Source organism: Erythrolamprus reginae, chromosome 3 (genome assembly GCF_031021105.1).
Source record: "Erythrolamprus reginae isolate rEryReg1 chromosome 3, rEryReg1.hap1, whole genome shotgun sequence".
Classification (NCBI taxonomy): domain Eukaryota; kingdom Metazoa; phylum Chordata; class Lepidosauria; order Squamata; family Dipsadidae; genus Erythrolamprus; species Erythrolamprus reginae.
This window is the reverse complement of record NC_091952.1, coordinates 256,678,362-256,706,293: the sequence shown is the minus strand read 5'-3', so window position 1 is coordinate 256,706,293 and position 27,932 is coordinate 256,678,362. Positions and strand designations below refer to the sequence as shown.

The window sequence follows — 27,932 nt, the reverse complement described above, 5'->3', positions numbered from 1 at the left end:
ATTCAGACCTTGACTTTCAGGACAATAACAGACAAACACACAAGTCAAGTGAAAAATAAGGCTCTATTGGAAGACATTTTTTAGAGAGACATCACGTATACACAAAGTTACTTTTTCTCCTGAGATGAAAGCAAAAGGCTACAGAGATAATACAATTCAGCATATGGGAGGGGGGGGGGGTTTGTTTTTTTTTGAAAGGGCAAAAAACATTGAATATTCCAGGGGGCAACTTTTAAGATTTGTGGACTTCCACTCCCAGAATTCCCCAGCCAGCCATTCTGGGAGTCGGAAGTCCACAAGTCTTATAAGTTGCCAAGGTTGGAGCTCCCTGGATCAAACCAACGTAACTTATAAAAACTCTATACATTTAAAATATTTTTTTTTAAAAAAATTATTCTAAGCAACAAACAAGCCGAGTCTGGCCCACCACCAAATTAAAATCAAGGTAGCTGCAGCATAAAGGCCACCTCTTTTATTGGGAGGCAGATTCTCTGACATCTATACTAAACATTACCATCAAGTTTTAATTTTCTCTCCCAAGAGGCAGCGTCGTTTTGAAAAGTGCCGTAATTGGAAGTGCTGAAAGTGCAAGAGATTTTGGTGACAACATATTACTCTACAGTATCGTTTTAGGAAGAAACGTCTGTCCTTAAAGGGCTATTGTACACTCAGGTGCAGAGATAAGGCACTTTCCCCCTTGCTCCCTGCAAGCTTTATTTCTTCGTATTTACTAGGACAGAAAATAAGAAAGCTGGTTTAGATTCGGGGTGAAACAAGGATCAGTCAGAGGAATGATTGTCTACAATCGCACAGGATAGCTGCTCAAGAAGTTTCATTCAAAGGATTTTCGTAGCTGATATTTCAAGAACTGTTCATAACCTTGGCACTTAAGAGGCGGAAGTTCAAATTAGATGAGCAGGAAAAAATATACTTGCAGTAAGAAAAGTCACTTACGTATCTCCCAGGAATGGATTTGTGTGCATCAGAAAAGAGACGCTGGCGAAGGAGCCCAAGGCTCGCTAGATAACTTTTCTGAATGTGTTTCTTGGGGCACGTTACGAGATTTAAGTTATTAAAATAGTAATTTAAATTACTTAAATCAGAGGCACGGCAGCTGAACCCCAAAGTTGCTGCCCTTTCCGCTTTGGATGGGAGCTGACTGTACACAGTGCGGTCTCACCAAAAATGGAAAAACACAAAAACAATAAATGTGAGGCTCCCCCAAGATGAGGGTGCTGTGACCTTGGACCGCAGAAGGTCCAACCTGAGATGCCACGGAGTCACTAATCTTTAAAAAATGCTGGTTTTTAAGTGAGGGCGCCATAACGGGTGTCCTGGGACCACTCAGAAAAGGCCCTGTGCAAAGACCCACAGACATTTGGCTGCACTTAGGATTCCTGGACAAAATCAGAGTTTGTGAGCCTTTCTTGTCTGCGATGCTAAATCTCCACCAGTTTGTTCAAGGAGAGGGATGGTCACCAGGTGGTGTGGAAGCCAATCAGGCTGGAAATGGGGCTGGGGGCTTCTGGGTTACAGTCCAGGCAGCCTTCTTTACCCACCCCACCCCAAAACCTGGCCTTCAGCTTCTATGGTCCTAGCTGTGGTCGGAGGGAGGGTCGAGGCACATCAGCTCACAAGCCAAAGCTCCGTGGATTGAGAAGTGAGGTATGTCGATCAAAGTCTTCTACCAACAATGTTCCTGCCCTATGGATCAAATGCAGGGTTGGGGGAGACTCGACCGCTGGGGCCTTCGCTTAGTCCCTGAGAAGAGGCGCTGTGAGCAGCAAAGCAGGAGAGAAGAGTTGCCTTGGGGGGGGGGGGGGGAATCCTGCCTTCTGGGGACACGAAACCAGTGCGAGCGTCATTTGTAAAGGGCCATCTTCTTGCTCTGGTACATGTACATGTAGGCGTCGCAAAAGAGGCGCTTGGCGACTCCTTCCATGTCCCGGGGCTGCTCCATGGCCAAGGAGGACACGGGCATCTCCAGGTATTTGGCAACCTCCGGGCACAGCGTCACTGTGGGGATGTTGTAGCCATTCTCGTCACCTGAGTGGAGGAGAGAGAGAGAGAGACGTATAGAAACATAGAAGACTGACGGCAGAAAAAGACCTCATGGTCCATCTCGTCTGCCCTTATACTATTTCCTGTATTTTATCTTAGGATGGATCTATGTTTATCCCAGGCAGGTTGAAATTCAGTTCCTGTGGATTTACCAATCATGTCTGCTGCACCTGCACCTCCTGAGATGAGTGATTCAGGAGAAGAGGAGGAGCCTCTTCTAGATGCTAGGGTGTGCAGGGCCTCTAGGAGGCAAGAGTGGTTACTCAGGAGGAGGCTTGAAAGAGCATGGTAAATCCTTTGTTAGATTTTACTTTCTTTTAAAAAAGACTCAAAACTGCTAAGATTTTTGTCAGTAGTAAAACTTTGAGTACTAAATCCAGTGGTGTGCATCTTATATTTTGGGGTTCGATGCTGGGACAGAACAAGTGCGTTTGCTCTTTTGTATCACTTGCAAATACAGGCAGGGAATGAACAAACGAATGGCTCACCGTGTCGGTCTGCCATGCTGTCAAAGAACATCCAGTTCTCTTTCTCCGGCCCATATTTCACGAAGGACACGTAGTGGCTGGTCTCAATGCAGAGAACGGCAAAGAGCTCCAGTTTCTCCCGTGGCACCCGCAGCCTGTCCCGACAGTTATCCCAAGCGAATTCCTTGGGGACACGCAGCTTGGTCATCTGGTGGCCCCTTCGCTGGTAATGGGAATGAGCCTGAAAGTGAGTGAGGGGGAACCAGTGAGGTTTCTCAGACAGGAGACAATAATATTAGGAACACAGGATTTACTTACACACACACACACACACACACATACAGAGAGAGAGAGAGAGAGAGAGAGAGAGAGAGAAAACACTCTGGTTGCTTGTGAGATGAAGGTGAAGAATGAAATCTCAGAGACAAACATATTATATACCATTGAGGAGAAATTATAGAAATATGCGTAGTACTGTTCTGAACCCACGATGAGCCCTTCAAAAAATAAGTCCATACACACGAAGTTTGCAAGTTGCATATAATTCTAATATTTGATAAAGCAGAAAGGTTTGCAACATTTTTTTCTCTGTCAGCTAATTATCGTCTGAGAACAGAGATAAAGTTCATAGTTAATTTAAATATTTAAACCAGGATTTCTAGAACCTTGGCAACTTTAAGACTGGTGGACATGAACTCCCAGAATTCCCACAGCTGGCTAGGGAATTCTGGGAGTTGAAGTCCACCCGTCTTAAAGTAGCCAAGGTTGGATAACCTTGCTCTAAATTGTGTCACCTTTGACCAAATCAATTCCACCAAGCAACAGTGGACCAGGTTGGTAAGGATTTATTGGAGATTTAGTACAAACAAACCCGACCTGAATGTCTAAATGGCCTGGCACGGATTCTCCACAGTGTTCCTCAAAGGGAATAAAAAATAAAAAATTCACACACCTGAGTGCAACACGAGTCGCAAAACTGCTTCAGCCCCGTGCCGGCAAACATCTTGTCTTTGAAGCATGCTGAGCACTCCTGGGTGGCAATATCTCCACACACGAAACACTCCCGGGGACCTGGAGTGTGAATGCAACAATCAGCAGCTGAAACTTATTTATTTTATTATTTATTTATTAATCAGATTTGTATGCCGCCCCTCTCCGCAGACTCGGGGCGACTCACAGCAATAATAATACAATGTAAACAAATCTAATATTTAAGTTAATTTAAAACCCCAATTTAGAAACCAATCATACATACTAGCATACCATGCATAAATTTTATAAGCCTAGGGGGAGGGAAAGTCTCAATTCCCCCATGCCTGACGACAGAGGTGGGTTTTAAGGAGCTTACAAAAGGCTAGGAGGGTGGGGGCAACTCTGATATCTGGGGGAAGTTGGTTCCAAAGGGTCGGGGCCGCCACAGAGAAGGCTCTTCTCCTGGGTCCCGCCAAACGACATTGTTTAGTTGACGGGACTCGGAGAAGGCCAACTCTGTGGGACCTAACTGGTTGCTGGGATTCGTGCGGCAGAAGGAGGTCCCGGAGATATTCTGGTCCGGTGCCATGAACTTCCTCCCCCCATTCCCTGCAATTCACCAGAGAGAAGAAGAAGCCAGACAGACCTAGGAACCAAGAAGCCTCTTGGCTCACCCAGCCAGAGGCATCCCACTGACCCAAGGCCTAAAGCATAAGTTCCTTGCAGAGGCCACAAGCAGAAATCTGGCTGGGTCAGTCAAAAAAGTGAGATCTGAGAAAATTTCCTTTCAAGCCAGAGGCCTGCCGAGTCTCCAGTCCCTCATCGTGGCAACCATTCTAATGATACAGATCTTTTTTTTTTAATTTCTAATGTAAAATACAACGATATCAAATAAAATAATAGAAAAATAGGGGAGGGAGAGAGGAAGGAAGGAAGGGGAAAGTGTAGGAAAACGGAAAAGAAAAGGGGAAAAGTACAAAAATGGAAGGACCCTTTGATTCCCAAAATGGATGAATGGTCGCTACCAGAGATGGCTAAATTGACTGCTCTGATTAAAGGAAAAAACACACACAATTACTTTTGCTTCTACTTGGAAACTGCTTTTGCACTTTATGCTTGAGGTGGGGGGGAAATTAAACTTTGATTTTGGGTTTTACAGATTAGATAGGTTTGTTATAGAAATCATTATTTTGTACTATTATGTAAAAGTAAAGAGGTTTGATGCTTCTATAGATCTATCATCAATCTATTTTATATATCTATCTCTAATCCTATCCATCCATCCCTCCATCTATCCATATATCCCTATCTCTATCTGTCTGTCTGTCTGTCTATTATCTCATCTATTAAATTGTTGTTCAGTGAATTTGGCTTCCCTGTTGACTACCGCCTTCTGCTGCACAAATCCCAGTGACCAGTTAGGTCCCACAGAGTGGGTCTTCTCCAGGTCCCGTCAACTAAACAATGTCGCTTGGCGGGACCCAGGGGAAGAGCCTTCTCTGTGGCGGCCCCGGCCCTCTGGAACCAACTCCCCCCAGAGATTAGAATTGCCCCCACTCTCCTTGCCTTTCGTAAGCTGCTTAAAACCCACCTCTGCCACCAGGCATGGGGGAATTGAGATACTCTTTCCCCTAGGCCTCTACAATTTTATGGATGGTATATGTGTATGTATGTTTGGTTTTTATAATAATGGTTTTTTAACTGTTTTTAGTATTGGATTATTATTATATGCTGTTTTATTACTGTTGTTAGCCCCGAGTCTGCGGAGAGGGGTGGCATATAAATAAATAAATAAGTAAATAAATAAATAAGTAAATAAATAAGTAAGTAAATAAATAAGTAAGTAAATAAATAAGTGAATGAATGAATGAATGAATGAATGAATGAATAAATAAATACAGGTAGATAAAAGTTTTAGTGTCATTTTTCTACAGGCTGGTATTTTTGGATTCTGCTGCTGCTATTGTATTATTATTGTTGTTGTTGTTGTCGTTGTTGTTGTTGTTGTTGTTGTTACTGTCTTGGAATGGTTTGGTGGGTGGCATTCCTTCTCTCCAGAGAAGGGTGCTGGCATTTTTCCCCCCAATGTGTGCCAATGTGTAGACAGGAAAATGACCATGAAGGTGAGCTTAGCTTATCCTCAGCTTCACACTGCGTGATAGCATCACGTCCAGAAAACGGTGAGGTGGTTTATGGAGCATTTTAGGCCTCCCTCCCCTGCCCAAGAGGACTTACTGTCCAGCAGCAGGTCCGTGATATCCAGCTCCAAAGAAGGGATGATTTTGCTGAACATCTTGTACTCCTTCCCAAAACGAGGCATTTGGAGAATGAAGCAGGACGGGATCTGAAGGGGAGAAAGGCAGAGGTGATGACCCAGGGTGAGGCGTGAAGGCCACACAGCCAGCTCAGAATTCAAGCTCCCCTTTATAATGCTCCAACTTTCCCCCAAATGCTCCCACGTTTATGGCAAGTCCCAGAGCAAAATGTGCATGCACATACACACACACATCACAGCCAATGGCTGCGAGTTTTTCAGCAAAGCAAAGAAACAGGGAAATGATTCCACAAAGCAGGGAACAAGGCAAGCGGTCCTGCCAACTGCAAACACCTGAGGGTAGGACAAGAAGCAACAGTTGGAAACTAAACAAGGAGAGAAGCAACTATGGAGACATTTCCTGACAGAACAATCCATCTGTGGAACAGACGTTGCCTCCAGAAGTTGTGGATGCTCCAACACTGGAAGTGTTGGACAAACATCTGTCTGAAGTACTGTAGCGTTTCCTGCCTAAGCAGGGGGTTGGACTAGAAGACCTCCAAGGTCCCTTCCTACTCTGTTGTTGTTGTTATTAACTCCAAAATGTCTGCGGCAGCACACAAAACTCTACAAATTCAGCATTTGTTCCAACAGATGTGCTTCCCCACAGTGTCTCCTGAAATCTCAGTACCCAGGTGTGCCTTGTGAAGAGGGGTTGGCCTGCGCTGCTCTTGCCTTCTCTCCACTCTCCATGCTGGAGGATCAGGAGGAGGTGGTCCTTGCTCATCGCCTGAGCTCTGTCTCTCATGTCCCCTGCTTAGCCTCCCTCGACCATCCTGCCCCCCTTGCTCCTTGCCTACAAGCCGTCCCAATCCTGAAAGTCCCTGGCTGACTCGGCCTGCTTCTCCCCACATTCCTCTGAAGCCATGGAAGCTGCCTCTGCCTCCTCCTCCTCCTCCTCCTCCTCCTCCTCATCCAAAAGGGGCACAGCAGCAGCTGTGCTCACCCGCAGTATTGGACCCTACCAGCTTGAATACTTTGAGCTGACAAGACCTGCAGCATGCCTTATCTGCTGACATGCGTGGCATAGGCAAATACCGAAGGGGTGGGTGTGAGTATGTATGTATGTATGTATGTATGTATGTATGTATGTATGTATGTATGTATGTATGTATTTATTTATTTATTTATTTATTTATTTGAATTCAACTTCTATGCCGCCCAATCCCAAAGGACTCAGGGCGGCTTACAACAATATAAAATACAAAAAAAATTAAACAGTCAAATATACAATCTAAAAATAAAACCCAGATTAAAACCCATAATAAACTAAATAATCATAATAAACTAAATGAATCCCAGCGACCAGTTAGGTCCCACAGAGTTGGCCTTCTCCGGGTCCCGTCGACTAAACAATGTCGTTTGGCGGGGCCCAGGGGAAGAGCCTTCTCTGTGGTGGCCCTGACCCTCTGGAACCAGCTCCCCCCTGAGATTAGAACTGCCCCCACCCTCCTGGCCTTTCGTAAGCTCCTTAAAACCCACCTCTGCCGTCAGGCATGGGGGAACTGAGATAACTTCCCCAGGCCTATACTGTTTATGTATGGTATGCTGTGTGTATGTTTTCTTAAATTATGGGTTTTTAGTTTTAATTAGATTTGTATTGTACATTGTTTTTTCTATTACTTACATTCATACACTTAGCCCCTGATAGTTGTTAATTCATAGCCCCCAGGCCTGCTGACAAAGGGTGGGAGTAGTACGGACCTTGAGAGGGAGTTGATTCCATAGAGTAATCTTGACCCCTGCCACGAAGAGCTTGAAAGGTGATGACCAACACCTTGAATTGTACCTAGAAGTAGGAGTGCTAACCAATGCAGCTTGTGGAGCAGAGGCGTCCTGGGGGCCATTCTTGAGGGCCCCCAAACTACCCATGCTGTCACACTCTGCCCCAGAGTGCTTCCGGAGGCTTTTCAGGGGTAGCCCCATGCAGAAGCCATCACTTTGAGTTAGAGATTTTGGTCTGCCAACCAAGCGCATTATAGTAGTCTAATTTTGAGATGACCAGGGATGGAACGACTGAGCGCAGGAAATCCTGGTCCAGTTTTTCCTCAGTGGCCGGGACTTGTGTCGAAGTTTCCAGGGAGAAGGTTCTTGTAGGGCAGGGATGGCAAATCTTTTTTAGTCCATGTGCCAAAAAGGGTGTGTGTGCATGTGCTACCATGCGCGCACATGCCCACATCCATTCCTTCCCCCACACACATGCGTACCCCTGCACTGCCCCTGTGCATGTATACAATCCCCCCCTGTCCCCACGCATGCGCACAGGCCTCACTAGATCCTGGGATGGTGAAAAAAAAAGGCCAAACCGGAAGTTCAGAAGAATGGACTTCTGGTTTGCCCGTCGTGCTGTTTTTGCTGAAGCTTCCGGAGTGTGAAAAACAGCAAGACGGGCAAACCGGAAGTCTGTTTTCAAAACTTCCAGTTTGGCCCTTTTTTTCCACCATCCCAGGATCTAGTGAGGCCTATGCGCATGCGTGGGGACAGGGGGCAGTGCAGGGCTATGCATGTGCATGCGGGAAGGAATGGATGTGTGTGTGTGTGCACATGGTAGCACACGCACACACACCCTTTTTGGCACATGGACCGAAAAAAAGGTTTGCCATCCCTGCCCTACAAGAACCTTCTCCCTGGAAACTTCGACACAAGTCCCGGCCACTGAGGAAAAACTGGACCAGGATTCCCTGCGCTCAGTCATTCCATCCCTGGTCATCTCAAAATTAGACTGCTATAATGCACTTGGTTGGCAGACCAAAATCTCTAATTCAAAGCGATGGCTTCTGCATGGGGCTACCCCTGAAAAGCCTCTGGTGGGCGAAAGGGCCTTCCCCGAGGCCGAAAATCAGCTGGCTAAAGCAGACATGCGTGCTGGACTGACACAGGGCAATGCCTTGCGTGCCCCCCAATACAGCTCCACATGCCACCTTTGCCACATGTGCCATAGGATCACCATCACGGTTCTAGGACCTGGCCTGGAATCTGAGACCTGGGCCACACCAAGCAGTTGGCAGTTTCTTAACTGTGCCCAAGGGAATTGAAGTCCACCCACCTTCAAGGGGTCAAAGTTGGGAAACGCTGCTCCGGGGGTTACTGAATGTAATCCCTGAAACCCTTGCGTGTAGGAAGAAGAAAAGCCAGCCACAAGCCCTCCACCCATTTTGTAGAGACCACGCTGCTTGGTGAAAACGGGGAGGAAGAGGAGGAACTCACCTCCACCAGCTTGAGGTCCGAGGTGAGGAAGGAATGCTCTACCAGCTGCTGGACGTTGGGCACCACCAAATTCTCCTGCTTGTCCATGAATATCTGGTAACAGTAACACTCCTGTTCTTTCAACCTTCCGGACCTGAAATCAGAAGTGCTCTGGTGAACCACCGACTCTGGCCCAACCCCGAAAAAGGAACCAAAGTAAAATTTGAAAGCTTCGACTACGCAGAGATAAGCTGCAGCCTCCACACACTTTTCTTTTTCAACCCCAAAGCCCCAGCTGTGGTGGGAGGGCAACCCAGGGAAGATACCTCCTCCCTCCTGAGCCAGCATGGGGTTTATTTACACCACCCCTTCCCAAAACAAGGACAACTCAGGAAGCTCAAACTGCCCAAGGAGCTGCTGATCCAGTTCTACAGAGGAATCATTGAGTCTGTCATCTGCACCTCTATCACTGTCTGGTTTGGTGCTGCAACCCAACAGGACCGACAGAGACTTCAGAGGAGAATCAGAACTGCAGAACAAAACAATGGCTGTCAACCTGCCTTCCATTGAAGACCTGTAGACTGCACGAGTCAAAAAGAGGGCGGGGGAAATATTGACTGACTCCTCGCATCCTGGACACAAACTGTTTCAACTCCGACCCTCAAAACATCACTACAGAGCCCTGCACACCAAAACAACTAGACACAAGAACAGTTTTTTCCCAAACACATCCCTCTGCTAAACAAATAATTCCCTCAACACTGTCAAACTATTTACTAAGTCTGCACTACTATTACTATTAGTCTTTTCTCATCATTCCTATCATTCATTTTCTCCCCCTTGTGACTGCATGACTGTAACTTGTTGCTTGTTGCTTGTATCCTAAGATTTTTATTAATATTGTTTCTTCATTGCTTCTTTGACCCCTATGACAATCATTAAGTGTTGTCCCTCCTGATTCTTGACAAATGCATGTTTTCTTTTATGTACACTGAGAGCCTCTGCACCAAAGACAAATTCCTTGTGTATCCAATCACACTTGGCCAATAAAATTCTATTCTATTCTGCAAATTCGCCATCCCTACCCCACTCTGAGGCCAAACAGAGGTAGTATTTGCCAGTGCTCCAAACCACTCAAAAGTTCCACTACTGGTTCTCCAGAACCTGCTGGATTTCACTCCTGCTTCCAACGTATTTATCCCCCCCACAAACACTTCATGATATCCCCTGTGAGGAGGGAAGGGTGACGCAACAGACTCACTGCAGTTTCAAGAGCGGCTCCAGTCCAAGAATGCGATGCATGATCAGATTCAGAAACTCTTCGGGGTCTGAAAGAGCAGAAGGCAGCTCAGGTCAGATGCAGGGTCAGATGACACCCACCCACCCACCCCTTGCTCCCTCCCTCCACGGAGAACAAACGCTGCTGCGGCCACAAGGCATAAATCCTTCTCCGAATAAGCACTCGCTCCACAGAATCTCCAAGGGGGGATTTAATCACAAAAGAAGGGATCACGGAAAGGCAGAATGACAGAGTTGGGAGAGACCTTGGAGGTCTTCTAGTCCAACCCCCTGCGCAGGCAGGAAAACCTATGACATCCTAGACAAATGGGTGTCCGATCCAGTGACCGAGTACCCACAACTTCTGGAGGGAAGCCCCTTCCACTAGCTGATTGTTCTAACTGATTGTTCTTTCGTTTCATCATCTGTAGCAATGCATGGAATTAACTAAGAGAATTTTAAAAACTCATTTTGCCTTTTCTCCAAGAAAGTGGTGCACTCTGCTTTGGCACGGACCCGCCAGTTCTATTTATTCTATAAAAGACAGATCATCATTGATTTCTACTTGGAACAGCTTCTGGACTTGTGTTTGAGGTGGGGGAGGGAAATGAACCTTTGATTTTGAGTTTTACCGATTCGATAGAAATGTGTAGTTTAAATTATTATGTAAAAGAGGAAAAAAAATGCCCTATTCTACTGCACTGAAGGAAGCCAATGCCTTTTCTTTCTATTTCCCCTTTCTTTTCTTTCCTCTTTCTCTTCTCTTTTACCTTCTCTTTCCTATTATTTACTTCTGTATTTTCATTGTACGCAATAGTATAAACCAGAGGTAGGCAAAGTTGCCTCTTCTATGACATGTGGACTTCAAGTCCCAGAATTCCTGAGCTTTGCCTACTCCGGTATAAACTAATAAAATTATTACATGTAAAAGGTAAAAGACGGCTCATCAAACCACTGCTCAGCATGGGAATCTACTCGATAATCCCGGCCTCCTGCCCCATCCCTCCCCTAGCCAGCGGTTCTGGGAATCCCCCCAATTTTGAAATCAGATTCTCACTATTTCAAAGAGAGAGAGAGAGAGGAGGGAGAGAGGGAGAGAGAGAAATAGAGGGGGAGAAGGGGAGGGAGGGAGGTGGAGGAAGGAAGGGAGGGAGGGAGAGAGAGAGAGAGAAAGAAGGAAGGAAGGAAGGAAAGAAGGAAGGAAGGAAGGAAGGAAGGAAGAAAGAAAGAAAGAAAGAAAGAAAGAAAGAAAGAAAGAAAGAAAGAAAGAAAGAAAGAAAGAAAGAAAGAAAGAAAGAAAGAAAGTCACCTTTCTCCGAAGTTGCAAAACTGGAAGACTGTCCCTTTTCGGTCAGCTGATACCGAAGATCCATGACACTTTTGGCAGCAACAAAGCCGTTTCTGTTGAAGATCAGGCAAAAAGGAAAAACTCAAGACACGCTTGAAAACTAGATTCTTGGGGGGGTGGGGGGGTGGAATCTGCACTCCAAAATCCCAGTTCTTTGCATTCTGGGCCTTAACTACAAAATTGGGCTCAATTTATTCTGTTTTCAAAAGGTGAAGGAAAAGAAGCATGCTTCTAGACTCCACTAAGCGCCATGCCATGCCTGGTCCAACTGCTACACAGATAGTCCTCGACTTTCTACCGTAATGGAGCCTGAAACTCCTACTGTATATTGTGACGGATAAATTGAGACATCACAGTGGCCAACCCGATTTTATAATGTATTTTGCACTATTTTTGTCCGAATACATGTTTGTGGCTGGAAATTGGAAGTAAATGCCCATTTCTAGCCCAAAAACACAGGCAGTCCTTGGCTTGCGACAACTGAGCCCAACATTTTCGTTGTTAAGTGAACCTTTGTTATAAGTTTTGCCCCATTTTATGACCTTTCTTGCAACAGTTGTTCAGTAAATCACTGCAAATGATGCAACTTGATTGTTCAGTGAATCTGGTTTCCCGGTTGACTTTGCTTGTCAGAAGGTCGTAAAAGGGGATCACGTGACCCTGTGACACAGCAACAGTCATAAGTATGAACCAGCTGCCAAGCACCTAAAGTTTGATCACAAGATCATGGTGTTGCTACAAAGGTTGTTAAGTGTGAAAAGGATATAAATTTAGCAACATAAATGTTGGGCTCAATTGTGGTAAGTCGAGGACTACCTGCCATAAAATAACAGAGTTGGAGGGAGCTCAGAGGTCATTTAGTCCAAGCCCCTGCATAGGCAGGAAACCCTACACCTCTTCAGACAAATGGTTATCTAACACCTTCTTAAAAACCTCCAGTGTCGGAGCATTCAAAACTTCTAGAGGCAAGCTGTTCCACTGATTAATTGTTCTGACTGTCAGGAAATTTTTCCTTAGTTCAAAGTTGCTTCTCTCCTTGTTTAGCTTCCACCCATTGTTTCTTGTTCTGCCCTCAGGTGCTTTGAAGAATAGCCTGACTCTCTCTTCTTTGTGGCAACCCCTGAGATATTGGAAGTCTGCTAACATGTGTCCCCTGGTCCTTCTTTTCATTAAACTAGCCATGCCCAGTTCCTGCAACCGTTCTTCACACACAGTTGAGTCTCCAGTCACCTGTCCATCAGAGGGTCTCTGAAGCAATTGACCAGAGGACCAGAGAGCCACTTACTGCCTCAGAGGGTTGACGATCTTGTCCCGGAGGATCTCCTGAATTCGCCCATCAGCTGGGAGAGGGGGCTTATACAGCATGGAATCCAAGACCGAGGTGCAGGAGAAGAGGCTGTGGTGAGAGAGGATGTGGCAGTCAGCCCAACACATCGGGGTGGAGGGCAGAGAGATTTAGAGAGGACGAGGCAGAGGGGAGGGAAAGCAGGGCTTATCAATAAGCAGAGTCTCAAAGGCGGTACCTTCACCTGCAGGGTGAAGGAAGCGCAGTAGGGCTGCCAACCTGAATAGGGCAGCGTCCATGTAGCAGGAGTTACAGTGGCCTTGGATCCCTCTCATGCGCCCTCGGAGGACGTTCACCGCCACCTCGGCTCTCAGGGGTGGAGAGTTGCTCTGGACAGACAGACTGTCCATCTCTCCTGAAACAGAGCAGGATTCGCTGTTCAAATAATAAACAATAACAGTAACAATAGTAGTATAGTAGCGGTAGTAGCAGCAGCAGCAGCAGTGTCTACTATCTCCAGCCACTGGATACTGGATGTGGCAGTGCCTGGAGACAGCAGAATAGAAGAGGATGAACTGGAGAAGAAAACAAAATACAGATAGAAATGGAACAATTGTGGCAAAGGCAAGTAAGGGCGGTGCCAATAGTCAGAGTGGCCTTGGGTGCAATCTCAAAACAACTGGAGCACCATCATTGGCATTGACAAATTCGCCATCAGTGAATTGTGGAAGGCGGCTTTACTTAGAACGGCTTCCATCCTTTGACAATATTGGTAACACCATCAAAGATCCAGAACTACCTATCGAGTTAGATGAGAAAGCCAAAGCCAATCTGAACATCTGGCTGATTGTGCAATGATTAATAATAATAATAATAACAACAACAACATTAAAACAATTATTATTATTATTATTATTATTATTATTATTATTATTATTATTATTAAAATGTGGATCACTGATATCATCATACCAGTCGAATTGATGAAAAACAAGAAAAAACTTAGCCGCCATCAGGATCTTAAAATCAAACTAAAATGACTTTGTCATAAACCAGTCCAGGTGGTCCCAGGAGTGATTGGCATGCTGGGTGCTGTGCCAAAAGGTTGACTCAGCCTTCCATCCTTCTGAGGTGGGTCAAATGAGGACCCGGATTGTGGGGGCCATATGCTGGCTCTGTTAAAAAGTGCTATTGCTAACATGTTGTAAGCCACCCTGAATCTAAGGAGAAGGGAGGCATAAAAATAGAATAAATAAATAAAAGACCTCAGCCAGCATTTGAAAACCATAAACATTGTTGAAATCATGATCTGTCAGTTGTGAAAGGCCACCGTACTTCGATCTGCATGCATCATACAAAAATACATCACATAGTCCTGGATGTTTGGGAAGTGTTCGATATTGTGATACAAAATCCAGCATATCTATTTTGTTTGCTATGTATTACTATTTTTTGTGAATAAAATAGTAGTAGTAGTAGTAGTAGTAGTAGTAGTAGTAGTAGTAGTAGTAGTAGTAAGAAGTTGACAAAGTTCTTGCAAATGAGTGAGTCAAGATCTTATGGGACTTTGGGATCCAAAACCACAGACCTCTGGCCCACAACATGCCTGACATCACTATTATGGAAAAGAAAAATACAGTGGAATCTCTGCTCACGAATGCTTCTGACCACAATGAAATCAGGTTCTGATCCAAAAATTCACAATTATTTCCCCCCGCAGTCAATTTCCCCTTTCGTGCCATTTTTTTTCCAAGTGCCAAATTCCCAAAATTAGGTTCGGCCAAATTGAGTTGCGACCAAAGGTCATGTCCAGAGGTTCTATTGTACCTGGTTCATTATCTATAAGAACCAGCTGGTGTCCTAATAAGGCACCTGGAAACTAGAAGAGGGTGGTCCATGAAAGTTGGTTCTATCAAAATTAAAACAGAGCTGGAAGGGACCTTGGAGGTCTTCTAGTCGAGCCCCCTGCTCAAGCAGAAGACCCCGCGCCATTTCAGACAGATGGCTGTCCAGTCTTTTCTTAAAAACCTCCAGTGATGGAGCAACCACAACTTCTGGTGTCAAGCTGTTTCATTGGTTAATTGTCCTCAGTGTTAGGACTTTTCTCTTTAATTCTATCTTGCTTCTTTCCTTGATTAGTTTCCATCCATTGCTTCTTATCCTGCCTTCTGGTGCTTTGGGGAATAAATTGACCCCCTCCCCTCTGGGACAGCCCCTCAAATACTGGAGCACTGCCATTGTGCAACTCTTAGTTCTTCTTTTTTCTAGACTAGCCTGATGATTCTGGGCCAATCACCAGGAGACAGTGAGTTCTAGTTCTACAGTTTCTAATTTCTAAGGGATGAAAGCCGATGGAGTGACTTTGGGCGAATCACCAGGAGACAGTGAATTCTAGTCCCACCTGAGGCATAAAAAGTGGCTGGGTGACTTTGGGTCAATCACCAGGAGAAGGTGAGTTCTAGTTTTGCCTTAGGTATGAAAGCTGGCTGGGTGACTTTGGGCCAGTCCCTCTTTCTCAGCCTAACCCCCATCATGGGACTGTTGTTGGGATGGAAACAAGAGGAACAAGCAGTGCTGGGTATGTTTGCCTTGAATTACTTATAAATATACAGGAGACACGCTAGGCAATTGAACCCCTTCCACGCGACCTGCCTCCGTAGAATCCTGAGGATCCGGTGGCAGGATAAGGTGCCTGACACTGAGGTCCTCTCCCGAGCAGGCCTGCCATCAATTCCCACCCTGCTGATGAAAGCCCAGACACGCTGGGCAGGCCATGTTTGTTTGATTGATTGGATTTGTATGCCGCCCCTCTCCATAGACTCGGGGTGGCTAACAACAATAACAAAAAACAGTATGTAAATCCAATACTAAAACAACTAAAAAACCCTTATTGTAAAACCAAACATCCATACAAACAAACATACCATGCGTAAATTGTAAAGGCCTAAGGGGAAAGAGTATCTCAGTTCCCCCATGCCTGACGGCAGAGGTGGGTTTTAAGGAGCTTACAAAAGGCAAGGAGAGTGGGGGCAATTCTAATCTCTGGGGGGAGTTGGTTCCAGAGGGCCGGGGCTGCCACAGAGAAGGCTCTTCCCCTGGGCCCCGCCAAATGACATTGTTTTGTTGAAGGGACCCGGGGAAGGCCCACTCTGTGGGACCTAACCGGTCGCTGGGATTTGTGCGGCAGAAGGCGGTCTCGTAGATACTATTTATTTATTTATTTATTTATTTATTATCTATAATCTATCTATCTATCTATCTATCTATCTATCCATCTACCTACCTACCTACCTACCTACCTACCTATCTATCTATTAGATTTGTATGCCGCCCCTCTCTGTAGACTCCGTATACCCTGGTCCGGTGCCATGAAGGGCTTTATATTGCTAGGATGCCAGACCATCACATCCCTAAACATCCTCTATGGCAGTGTTTTTCAACCAGTGTGCCGTGAGACATGGTCAGGTGTGCTGCGAAGCTCAGCTTCCGAGATCGGAAGCTGAGCTTCATTCTTGCCGCCACCTTTTTTGCGTCTTTGGGGCCCAGCAAGAGAGCACTGGCATCAGCAGCATCAGACAGTAGCTGGGGCGGCGGCTGCGAGCAGGAGCTCCAGGTCAGAGGCACCAGCAGCACCCCGCCCAGCTGGAGATTCCCTGGAGGCACCAGGTAGTAGCCGGCAATGTAGCACCCTTTTCCAGGGCCACGCAAGGAGCTGGGCGTTGGAGTTTGGGGTGGGGAGCAACAAAGGTATGGAGGCCGGCACCACGGCCGCCCCCACCCCCCAGTGCCTCCGGCCCCCTCGCGCCCCTAGCTTCTTGCTGCTGACGCCCGCTCGCCCGCTCCGCCCCTTTCTCCAGCTCCTCCCGCAGCGGTGGCTGCAACGGCGGCAAGCCCTCGGAGAAAACCTTCTCACAACGGAGGTTGGTGAAGATTCTTTGGAATGTCGGGGGCACATGCGTGCGCGCTCCCCATCCCCCTGCCAGCCCACCCAGAACATTTAAAATAAGAAAAAGCTTTGCCGGCCTTCTCAGAGAAGAAAGGAAGAGAGAGAACAAGAGAGAGAAAGAAAGGAAGAGAGAGAAAGAGAGAGATAGCAAGAGAGATAGAATGAGAGAGAGAGAGAGAGAAAGAAAGACAGCAAGAGGGGGAAGGAGGGAGAGAGAAAGAGCAAAAGAGAGAGGAAGGAAGGGAGAAAGAAAGAGGGATGGAGAGAGAGAAAGAGGGAGGGAGAGAGAAATAGAGCGAAAGGGAGGAAGAGAGATTTTTTTCGTCCAAACTTTTTTGCGCCCCCCCTGCCCCCGCTCAATGTTCCCCAGGATTTTGAAAATGTGAATAATGTGCCCTGGCTCAAAAAAGGTTGGGAAACACTGCTCTATGGTGAGCTGTCTAAAGGAAAGCGATTGCATGAGGAACAAAGGAAGCGATACAAAGACACACTGAAAGCCTCCTTCAAGTCCCTTGGTGTCAACACCCCCGCCTGGGAAACCCTGGCACAAGATCGGCCCACATGGCGCATGCTGATCCACCAAAGCTGCCAGACATCTGAGGCCAGAAGGACATTCAGAGCAGTAGGGAAGCGAGCACTCCGCAAAGCCAGGGCTGCAAATGTTACAACAGTGGTGCACACACGTCTGCCCAACATATGGCAGAGCATTTCGTGCCCATAGAGGCCTTACCAGCCACCTACGGACACATCGTGTACAGCCCACAACCCATTAGATGTCAAGATCCTCCTCAAATACGATGGACAAATGTCACTTATAAATAAATAAACAAATAAACATATACCCTCATTTTCTAGCCCTGACCAAGGGTTCAAACTGATGCCCACTGAAGACTCTATGGGCTCAACACCCAGGCCCTGCAGCCAAGGGACTTACTGAATTCAGAGGGCTCCTGAAACAGGCACGCGTTGCCCTGGAAACGCGAATCGGGTTGGCACGACTCCAGCCGCACAAAAAGGGCCCGATGGGGAGGACAGGAAAAGTAGCGCACTCCGTGGAACTCTCCGTCGGTAAACACTTTATTCTCTTCATCCTGTCAAGGAGGAGAACAGGCCTCTATTATGGTCCTTGACTTGTGATTGCAATTGTACCCAAACTTTCTGTTGCATATCTAGGCAAGCTATGCATAACACCCTCAAAGAATTGGGCCAAACCTTCCCACTGTGGCCTTTGATGGGAAGACTTTAAATGCCTGCTGGCCCCAGAAAGAATCAACGGAGAGAATCCACTAAGAGCAACGATCCATTCCATCTCCAGAAGCTCCGGCACCAGGGTGGCCACCTGCTGGGGACGAATGCATTTCCCATTCTGCAGGCAAAGCTTTGTGCTCTGGTTACCAGCTGAAAAACTCACATCACAGAGAGAGAGAGAAAGGGGAAGGAACACAGTACAAAGGATGGGTGCTTACCATCTCAATTCCAGCCACCCTTTGCGGCGTATTAGGCAGGCAGCCAATCCAACGGATAGTCCCTGTCACAGCCCGTCCCTTTTCTAAGTTGATCTGCACCACAGAGTTGATATCCAAAGTGCCGGCCTTGTCTTCCAAATTCACAGAACTTTCGCTTCTCTTATGCTTGAAATAGTCCTGGAGCCCAGAATCCGAGTCTGTATCAAAGGAAGGAAAAGCCAGGCCTGTCTCTTCGTCTCTGGTGGCCCCTTTCATTCTGATCTGAGGAAGTCTTGCTTTCCTCCTGTGCTAAAAGCTCAGGTAAGGTGGGACATTCTCCTTCCGTATACAGTAGTACCTTGTGATATGAACCCCTCGTCATACAAAATTTTCAAGATTACAAACCCGGGGTTCGGAACTTTTTTGCCTCTTCTTACAAACTTTTTTCGCCTTACGAACCCGCCACCGGGATGCCCACCTCCGGACTTCCGTTGCAAGCGAAGTTTCCGTTTTTACGATCCTGGGATTCCCCTGAGGCTCCCCTCCATGGGAAACCCCACCTCCCAGGATCGCAAAAATGGGCGCTCCGCTGGGCACCACCGCCCGGCTGTCACCTTCCGAAATAGCCGGGGCACTTTTCAGCATTCTCCCGAACGCCGAACCCAGAAGTTTGGCAAAAGTTCGGGTTCGGGTGAACACTGAGAAGCCCCGCCGCCCGGCTGTCACCTTCGCAGAAGAGCCATGGAGCTGTCGGACGGTCCCAATAGGGAATAGGGAATTCCAGGGGCAGAGCTTTGACATCACGGAGACGTCCTTCCTGGCCGGCCGAAACGTGGACTCCAGGAAGGAGTCCAATTGCTCCAATTGCTAAGTGAATTGTCGCAGTTGATAAGTTAGTAACAAGGCTTATCAAGTGAATTCTCGGCTTTCCCATTGATTTTGCTTGTCAGAAAATAGGAAAATGGCATCCTGTGATCTTGGAACACAGCAGTGGTCATAAGTACGAGTCCATTGCCCAGCATCTGAATTTTGGTCACACGGTCACGGGGATGCTACGAAGGTCATAATATGAAAAATGATTGTAAGTCACTTTTCTTAGTCCTCTTGTAACTTTGAACTTTTTTTTTTGTCACCCTCCCCAAATCAGGACAATTAAAAACTCCAAGCTGTCCAGAAAGCCATTTACCTACGGAGAGCACATCTTCTTTTACCACCGAGTCCAGAGGGATGTCTCGGAAAACATCTGCCGACCCCTCTTCCTCCTAAGAGAAAGGGGGAGAAGGAAAACTTAACTGGATTTTAGGATCTACGCATGAGGGATGGTTGTGGATGGAATGAGCTCCTTTTCCCCCCAAATATAACAGGTGTTGGAATTCTGCAAAAGCATCGTTCACCTGTCTTCTGAACTGCAGAAGGTAAATAAATTGGATAAACAGTTCATTTGGATGTTCCAAAGGTGCTTTTGGTGTCCCAAATGTGTTTTTTCCCCCCAAAAGGCAATTGGAGTTTCTTGGGGTTGTTTTTTTTCTGGGTTTTTTTTTCTTCTCAAAACTTTTCATCCAAAGCTTCTTGGATGAAAAGCCAAATGTTTTCAAAAGAAAATAAACAAGACAGTCTAATTCCCTTTTGAAAAAACATCGTTGGAACAACCATTATTATTATTATTATTATTATTATTATTATTATTTATTAGATTTGTATGCCGCCCCTCTCCGAAGACCTGGATGATTGAGAATATCCACAGGCAAATTTATGTTGGTGAATTTACACTGGAAAAAATGCAGATTTTGTGTTACCTTCCTTACATAATTGGGTTCTAAGTCAATTTAGTCAAAGACAAAATATAATGGGAGTTTCAGCCCCATCTTTGTTTGTATTTAAATATGGAGCAAACCCCACACCAAGGCGAGCTTGAAATCATAGGAGCTGCCTCAAGCACTGGAAATACATTATTTTCACAAGTGGGAAACCCAAAGCTAAATCACAGACTAAATTAATCCCTGATATTTTTCTGTGGAATCCTTGGTGCTCTTCCGGGCTTGTTTATGCTTGCAGGCATTTTCCCAAAGATGCTTTTCCAAAAGGCAACTGGACTTCCTTGTCTATTTCTTCTTCTTTGAAAATGTTTAATTTCTCATGCAAAAGTCTTTGGAGAGGGACAGCATATAAATCCAATTAATAAAGAATGGAACAACTGAACTGAAGAAGCTTCTTGGATGAGAAGCAAAATGTTTTCAAAAAACCCCTGAAAAGTCCAGTGGACTTTTGAAAAGCACCTTTGAGACTAGAGGGGAAAAAAACAAATAAAATCGACAACTACATTTCAGGAATTAATTTTCTCTTTGAAACCTCCTTACCGGACATACTCGCACCATCCACTCGTTCCCCTTCTGATACACCTCTAGGACTATCCCTCGTGTGAAGGCATCATCTAGATAAAAGCCGACGGGGTCACCCATTTTCACAGGCAGGATTCCATCAGCCTTCAGCCTTTTCTCCTCCACCTGGTTGGTCTCGGACTCTGGCAGAAACTGCAGCTTGTTGAAGGGCAGGAAAAGGCCACACATGGGTTTGCACTTGAAGTATTCTGCCCCATGGTAGCTGCCAGCACACTGGCCTCGGCCTTCGCCTTCACCCTGGAGAAGTAGCAGACAGAGGTCATGATTGAGGGACCTCCACAGCACAGCTTTAGGCCAGGAGTCTTTAAGATTTGTGGACTTCAGCTCTCAGAATTCCTTAGCATATCCACAGGACATATCCACAGGACATCTGGTTATAGTTAAAGCAAGTCAAAACTCTTTCCCCAGGGAAGAAAATGAAGAATAAGTGGTGGTAGACCCAGGTGACAATATCATATTCTGAGGAGGCAGCATTAGATTAACAGCATATACCTAGAATAAAGAGTTACATGTATAGAAATGCTGTAAAAAAAATACGTTTAGAAGAGACGCCAATAATTTAAATATGTACGGGAATATGTTATCAGTCTGTTAAATATAAAATGAATTGGGATTAGAATCACATGGAAAGGTTAAAGTGGGAGAAAGAGGAAGTAGAAAGGTGAAAGGAGAAGGAAGACATGGAGATAGAGGGAGGGGAGTGTAAAGAAAAGAAAAATAGACTGATAAATAACACAAAATAGGATATTTATTCATGACTGATTGAATATGTTAAAGGGTTAAATAGGGTTCAGGAGGGAAGTGTTTTTAACAGGAAAGTGAACACAAGAACAAGGGGACACAATCTGAAGTTAGTTGGGGGAAAGATCAAAGGCAACATGAGAAAGTATTATTTTACTGAAAGAGTAGTAGATCCTTGGAACAAACTTCCAGCAGACGTGGTTGGTAAATCCACAGTAACCGAATTTAAACATGCCTGGGATAAACATAGATCCATTGTAAGATAAAATACAGGAAATAGTAAAAGGGCAGACTAGATGGACCATGGGGTCTTTTTCTGCCGTCAGTCTTCTATGTTTCTATGTTTCTATAAAAATGTATAATTATGTTTGTTACTGATAAATGCATTTTTTTGTAAAAAAATGCTTATTTTTATTTTTTTTGCTCCATGTTCATACATACCCTGATAAGACGGAGTGGCTGTGGGTTTTGCCTCCCAAGGACAATCCCACCTGTCCGTCAATCACCCTGGGGGGGGGGAATTATTGACCCCCTCAGAGAGGGTCCGCAACTTGGGCGTCCTCCTCGATCCACAGCTCACATTAGAGAACCATCTTTCAGCTGTGGCGAGGGGGGCGTTTGCCCAGGTTCGGCTGGTGCACCAGTTGCAGCCCTATTTGGACCGGGACTCACTGCTCACAGTCACTCATGCCCTCATCACCTCGAGGCTCGACTACTGTAATGCTCTCTACATGGGGCTACCTTTCAAAAGTGTTCAGAAACTTCAGATCGTGCAGAATGCAGCTGCGAGAGCAATCATGGGCTTCCCCAGATATGCCCATGTTACACCAACACTCCGCAGTCTGCATTGGTTGCCGATCAATTTCCGGTCACAATTCAAAGTGTTGGTTATGACCTATAAAGCCCTTCATGGCTTACTTGGGAGCGGAACGAATGACTTCCATATTTCTCTTTTGCAACGTACCAAATACATCACTACAGTATTTAACCTATTCCTCCCCTTAATATCTTCTTCCCAACACCTGTTCTTTACGTTTTTGGACCCTTCTAAATTTAGGATTAACCCATCTAACATCTGATTCTTCCTTACTAGATCCTGTACTCCTAGCCCCATCCTGTGGCTGGCCTGCCACCTGTTCTACTACCTGTAACCCCGGACCCACCACTATTTCATAAACACTATCTGTATCCGAGTTCTCAATTTCTTCATCATCCTCCACCTGACCAGGAATATGTATCACATTGCCTGATTTTTAACATATTTATTTTGCTTGTCAGGTTGCCAAAGGATATCACGTGACCATGGGACACTGCAACTGTTGTGTAACTCAGTTGCCAAGCGTCTAAATTTTGATCACTTGACCCTGGGGATGCTGTAAAGGCTTTAACCATGAAAAACTCCAATTTTTCAGTGCCGCTGTAACTTTGAATGGTCACTAAATATGGTCACTAACTTTGAATGGTCACTGTCGTAAGTTGAGGATTACCTGTACTTTGTCACAGCCTGGCACAAAAATAAAAAGTCCTCTTTTTTAAAAATCCATCTTACCTGCAATTCCAGTCCAAAGAAAATGGGATCAACCCCTGAAGCTAAAGGGCTCTTGTGAAGTTTCCCAATATAGCGGATGGTAGCGGGGAAAAACTGATCATCCAGATCGACCAAGACCTGCTGACCTTGTTTAGCCGTCATGGCGGCATCTAGGACTTGCCGGTCTAGAAAGCAGTTCAAGCGTTCCTGAGCATTGCTGATGGCAAGGAGGAAGTCGGCCATCTTCTCATTCACCGGCTGCAGGCTTTCCACATCCACCGTAGCCACAGAACCATCCTGCTCCATGATAAAGCGCCACATGCGAGTCGACATTCGGCTAATGTGCTGCAGGTATGTCTGTTCTTTCAGATAACACATGCTCCCTGCGTGGAAAAGCTTGCTGCCATAATAGTAGTTTTCAGTCAAGATATAATACATATTTCTGTCCAATTCTGAAGGCTGGTAAGAAGAAGAGTGTGTGATGGGGGCGTCCATTTTCGAATTCTTCTGTCCTAAAATAAACAAATGTTTGATCAGTCTCTGACCAATTTTTTTTTTCCGGATACAAAAATAGCCTTATCCAAACATACACTGAAACTGAAACTGCTAGAGAAGATAAGCCAATATGTGCACTCTTGATCTCCAAGGATCAGTTATTTATTTAAAGCGAGGACGATGAAAATTGTTTGGAAACCATCCAAAGCACCTTCACAGAAAGATGGTGCAAAAGAAATCTTCTAGAACCTGTTTTGATGGCAGAGATGTTCCAAAAAGTTTACAAGTCAACTAGATTTGCTAGGCCAGTGTTTCCCAACCTTGGCAACTTGAAGAGACCTGGACTTCAACTCCCAGCCAGCATGCCAAGGTTGGGAAAGACTGTGCTAGGCAATACAGATATTCCCGGAACAACAATGGAAGGGGCGAGTGTCATTCCATACAGCAGAGATGTCAACATCCAAGCGATTCTGGTGACATGCAAACAACAGGTATAATACAGGTACTCCTTGGCATACAACGGTTCATTTAGTGATCATTCAAAGTTACAGCAGCACTGACAAAAGGGACTTATGAACTTTTTTCACAGTTAAAACTGTTGCTGATTCCCCATAGTCCTTCATGGCACCGGGCCAGATTATCTCAGGGACCGCCTTCTGCCGCACGAATCCCAGCGACCAGTTAGGTCCCAGAGAGTGGGCCTTCTCCGGGTCCCATCAACTAAACAATGTCGGTTGGCGGGGCCCAGGGGAAGAGCCTTCTCTGTGGCAGCCCCGGCCCTCTGGAACCAACTCCCCCCAGAGATTAGAATAGCCCCCACCCTCCTTGCCTTTCGTAAGCTCCTCAAAACCCACCTCTGCCGTCAGGCATGGTGGAACTAAGATAATCTTTCCCCTAGGCTTCTACAATTTATGTATGGTATGTCTGTATGTATGATTGGTTTTATAACAAGGGTTTTAGCTTATTCTAGTATTGGATTTTGACATTCTGTTTTTATCACTGTTGTTAGCCGCCCTAAGTCTACGGAGAGGGGCAGCATACAAATCCCATAAAAAAATAAAAAAATAAATAGTCGTGTGATTAAAACTTGGATGCTTGGCAACGGAGTCATATTTATGACAGTGTCCCAAGGTTATGTATCACCTTTTGTCAATGGTAGGTTGCTCCCAGTTGGGACTGTTTCTTAGAACTGGTAGCACTGGCGTTGGAAGGCTCTGCCCACCCACCCAGGCTGCGTGCGCACGCAAACCAGTGGCAAAATATTTTACAACCCACCACTGTTTGGTGTGTGTGTGACAGAAAGAGAGAGAGAGAAAGGAAGGAAGAAGCAGAAGGAAGGAGAGTGTGTGGAAGTGGGAGCTAGAGAGGGAGAGAGAATCAGAGGGAGAGGGAGAAGACAACAGAGAGGAGGGAGAGTGGGAGAGAAAAAGAGAGGCAGAGTGTGGAAGTGGGAGCTAGAGAGGGAGAAGCAAAGGGAGTGGGAGAGAGTGGAAGTGGGAGAGAGTGGAAGTGGGAGTTGAAGAGGGAGAAGGAAAGGGGGGGAGAGGGAGAGGGAAAGAGGGAGAAGCAGAGAGAGAGAGACAGAAGCAGGGAGAGAGGGAGAAGAAGAGGGAGGGATTCTCTCTTCTTGAATGAAAGGTGAATTGTCTTGAAAAAGCATCTTTAGGACTTAGGAAAAGATACTCATTATTGAGAGGTGTATTTTAGAAGACCAGAACTGTGTAAACCTGGGTATTTCCCAATACTACATGAAAGTGGAAGTTGAACTTTCAAGAAGCAGGACAGGAAGACTCTCCTATTGACACCTTTGGATTTGGGTGTTGAGGAAGACTCCCAAGAAGACCATGTACAGCCAGGAAAACAAACCATCACCAAATAGAGAGAGAGAGAGAGAGAGAATTCATAGCTCAGGGTTGAACTGGAGGTCCTGGGTGCTCTCTGGGCTTGGTTGTTTCCTTTCAGCTCTTTCATTACCCAGCTAGGTGTCATCATCAAGGCTTTAGGGACAAATCATCCAGAGGGGGGAAAATGCTATTGCTAAGACTAACTTTTAAGGCATCTGGGCAGTCCTTCATACTTAGTGACCATTCAAAGTGAAGACGGCACTAAAAAGAGATGACCGTGATCCACACTCACGACCGCTGCAGCATCCTGGCATCTGCTACCAGATTATTTATCTGCCCGGCATCTGCTATGAGTTTAATTAAGGGTTTAGATTTTGTGACTTCTTATTATTGTTGTTTGTAAGTCTATATGGTAATTTTATATTGTTGTAAGCCGCCATGAGTCCTTCGGGACTGGGCGGCATTGAAGCCAATTAAATAAATAAATAAATCTCTGTGGCCACATGACTTACATTAAGATGCTTGACAACCAATTCATATTTATAATGGTCACAGTGACCCTTTTTGTGTATGTCCTTCTCACCAGCAAAGCCCATGGGGGGAGGGGGAGGCAGATTCGCTTAATTACCATGTTCCTAACTTATCTGCCCCAAGTGATTCGCTTAACAACGGTTGCAGGTAAAGTCCTAAAACGGGCCGGAGCTCACTTGAACGACTGTCCCGCTCAGCCACGTGAACCCTGGGCTCGCTGGTGGTCCTAAGTCGAGGACTACCCACACAAACCAATCCAGAAAGGATAAAGAAGGCCGAGCTAGGCGGCCTCGGAGGCCGCGTCTGAAGAGCGACCGGCAGCCATTGGCAGCGCCCGGTTGAAAGACCCGAAAGACCAGCTCAAGTGAGGGATCGTGAGGGAGAAAATCTACCTCGGAGGTCGCCGGGAGTCAAGGGCTGCCTGAAGTCAGGTAACCGACCGAAGGAATGAAGCGGGAGAGGGGAGAATGCACACCGGTCGAAGTCCCCTCAGTCGCCCGGTGTCGGCCTTCAGCCAGCAGCGGAAAGGAGCCGGCGGACCAACAGCAGCTTCGGGTCCGACCCGTCCGCGAGACTGGAGGCTCCTCGGCTCCTCTCGGAGATGGCGACGGCGCGAAAGGCCGGCCCGGCTCAACCCCGCCACCGTCCGCTCGTCCGTCCGAAAGCTTCTGAAGGAAACTCTGAGGTAACTGTGCTCCCCTCAGTCGGCCGGGCGACGGCCGTGATGTCACCGGACGGACGGCCAATCGGCAACCATTACGAAAAACACGGGCGCCCCCCGCCGAGGAGCTGGTCCAATCAGCGACGGGATGGAAAGGGAGGGTAGAACTCACACGTAAAGTTGTTTTCCCACCCCACCCACCCCCTTTAATGGACGCTTAGCTCGCCCAATCAACGACTGGATGGAAAAGGAGACGAGGGGACGCGGAGACTTCCAATCCCCTCCCCTCCCCTTTGATAGACGCCACGACTGGCCAATTGGAAGCACCAGTCCACGGGGTGGAGGGGCGGGGCCAGGGAAATCCCTAAGCTGCTCCACCTCGGGATTTTCCCCGCGTCAGGAGGGTGACGTCAGGTGAGGCCCTCTCCCGCTTTCAGTGAAGGTGGGGCCGCCCTCTGCACCCGGGTGACCGACAGGGGGACTGACTCCAAAGCATATTATCCCCAGCGGCGGTGGGCCGAGGGCGAGTATGTAGCTTCAAGTCCCAATTAAACTTATTGTTCACATTGCTCAGCGTTACAAGGCAGATGAAAAAAAGTTTATTTATTTATTCATTTGTCCAATACACAAATACATAGGAAGAAAAATAGACATGTAGAAATATATACAAGGGTAAAAGTGAACTTAGAGGAGAGGATATATGAAAGAAAGAGAATATATATGATAGATGAAAGAAAGGAAAGACAATTGGACAGGGGACGAAAGGCACACCAGTGCACTTATGTACGCCTCTTACTGGCCTCTTAGGAACCTGGAGAGGTCAATCGTGGAGAGTCTAAGGGAGAAATGTTGGGGGTTAGGGGTTGACACAATTGAGTTTAAGTCTAAGTTTAAGTTTAATCAGATTTGTATGCCGCCCCTCTCCGCAGACTCGGGGCGGCTCACAGCAATAACAATACAATGTAAAACAAATCTAATATTTCAGTTAATTTAAAAAACACCACAAATTAAAACCAATCATACACACTAGCGTACCATGCATAAATGTTATAAGCCTAGGGGGAGGGAACATGTCAATTCCCCCATGCCTGACGACAGAGGTGGGTTTTAAGGAGCTTACGAAAGGCTAGGAGGGTGGGGGCAACTCTGATATCTGGGGGGAGTTGGTTCCAAAGGGTCGGGGCCGCCACAGAGAAGGCTCTTCCCCTGGGTCCTGCCAAACGACATTGTTTAGTTGACGGGACCCGGAGAAGGCCAACTCTGTGGGACCTAACTGGTCGCTGGGATTCGTGCGGCAGAAGGCGGTCCTGGAGATATTCTGGTCCAGTGCCATGAAGGGCTTTATAGGTCATAACCAACACTTTGAATTGTGACCGGAAACTGATCGGCAACCAATGCAGACTGCAGAGTGTTGGTGTGACATGGGCATAT

General features: G+C 46.4%; 1 protein-coding gene across 1 annotated transcript; it reads right to left on the bottom strand.

Moving 5' to 3' along the window:
* Positions 1-44: 44 nt before the first annotated feature.
* On the bottom strand, positions 45-26,557 carry LOC139165260 (ubiquitin carboxyl-terminal hydrolase CYLD-like). The gene is made up of 15 exons (XM_070748396.1): positions 26,233-26,557; positions 22,992-23,482; positions 20,660-20,938; positions 19,489-19,564; positions 18,324-18,520; positions 17,792-17,948; positions 13,191-13,326; positions 12,912-13,022; positions 11,588-11,679; positions 10,262-10,328; positions 9,022-9,154; positions 5,736-5,844; positions 3,481-3,599; positions 2,550-2,769; positions 45-2,046 (listed from the first exon to the last, which is right to left on the bottom strand). The coding sequence occupies exons 2-15, from the start codon at positions 23,463-23,465 to the stop codon at positions 1,862-1,864; spliced, it is 2,355 nt and encodes a 784-aa protein (XP_070604497.1). The 5' UTR covers positions 23,466-23,482; positions 26,233-26,557; the 3' UTR covers positions 45-1,861.
* Between the last annotated feature and the right edge of the window lie 1,375 nt (positions 26,558-27,932).

Bases quoted from the DNA above. Each gene is read 5' to 3' on its own strand.
- LOC139165260 (XM_070748396.1), bottom strand. From the start codon at position 23,465: ATGGACGCCCCCATCACACACTCTTCTTCTTACCAGCCTTCAGAATTG. The intron at 13,327-17,791 runs GTAAGTCCCTTG...GCTCTGTTTCAG, and splicing joins TCAGGAGCCCTCTGAATTCA to GAGAGATGGACAGTCTGTCT. The intron at 2,047-2,549 runs GTGAGCCATTCG...TCCTCCACTCAG, and splicing joins CAGCATGGCAGACCGACACG to GTGACGAGAATGGCTACAAC.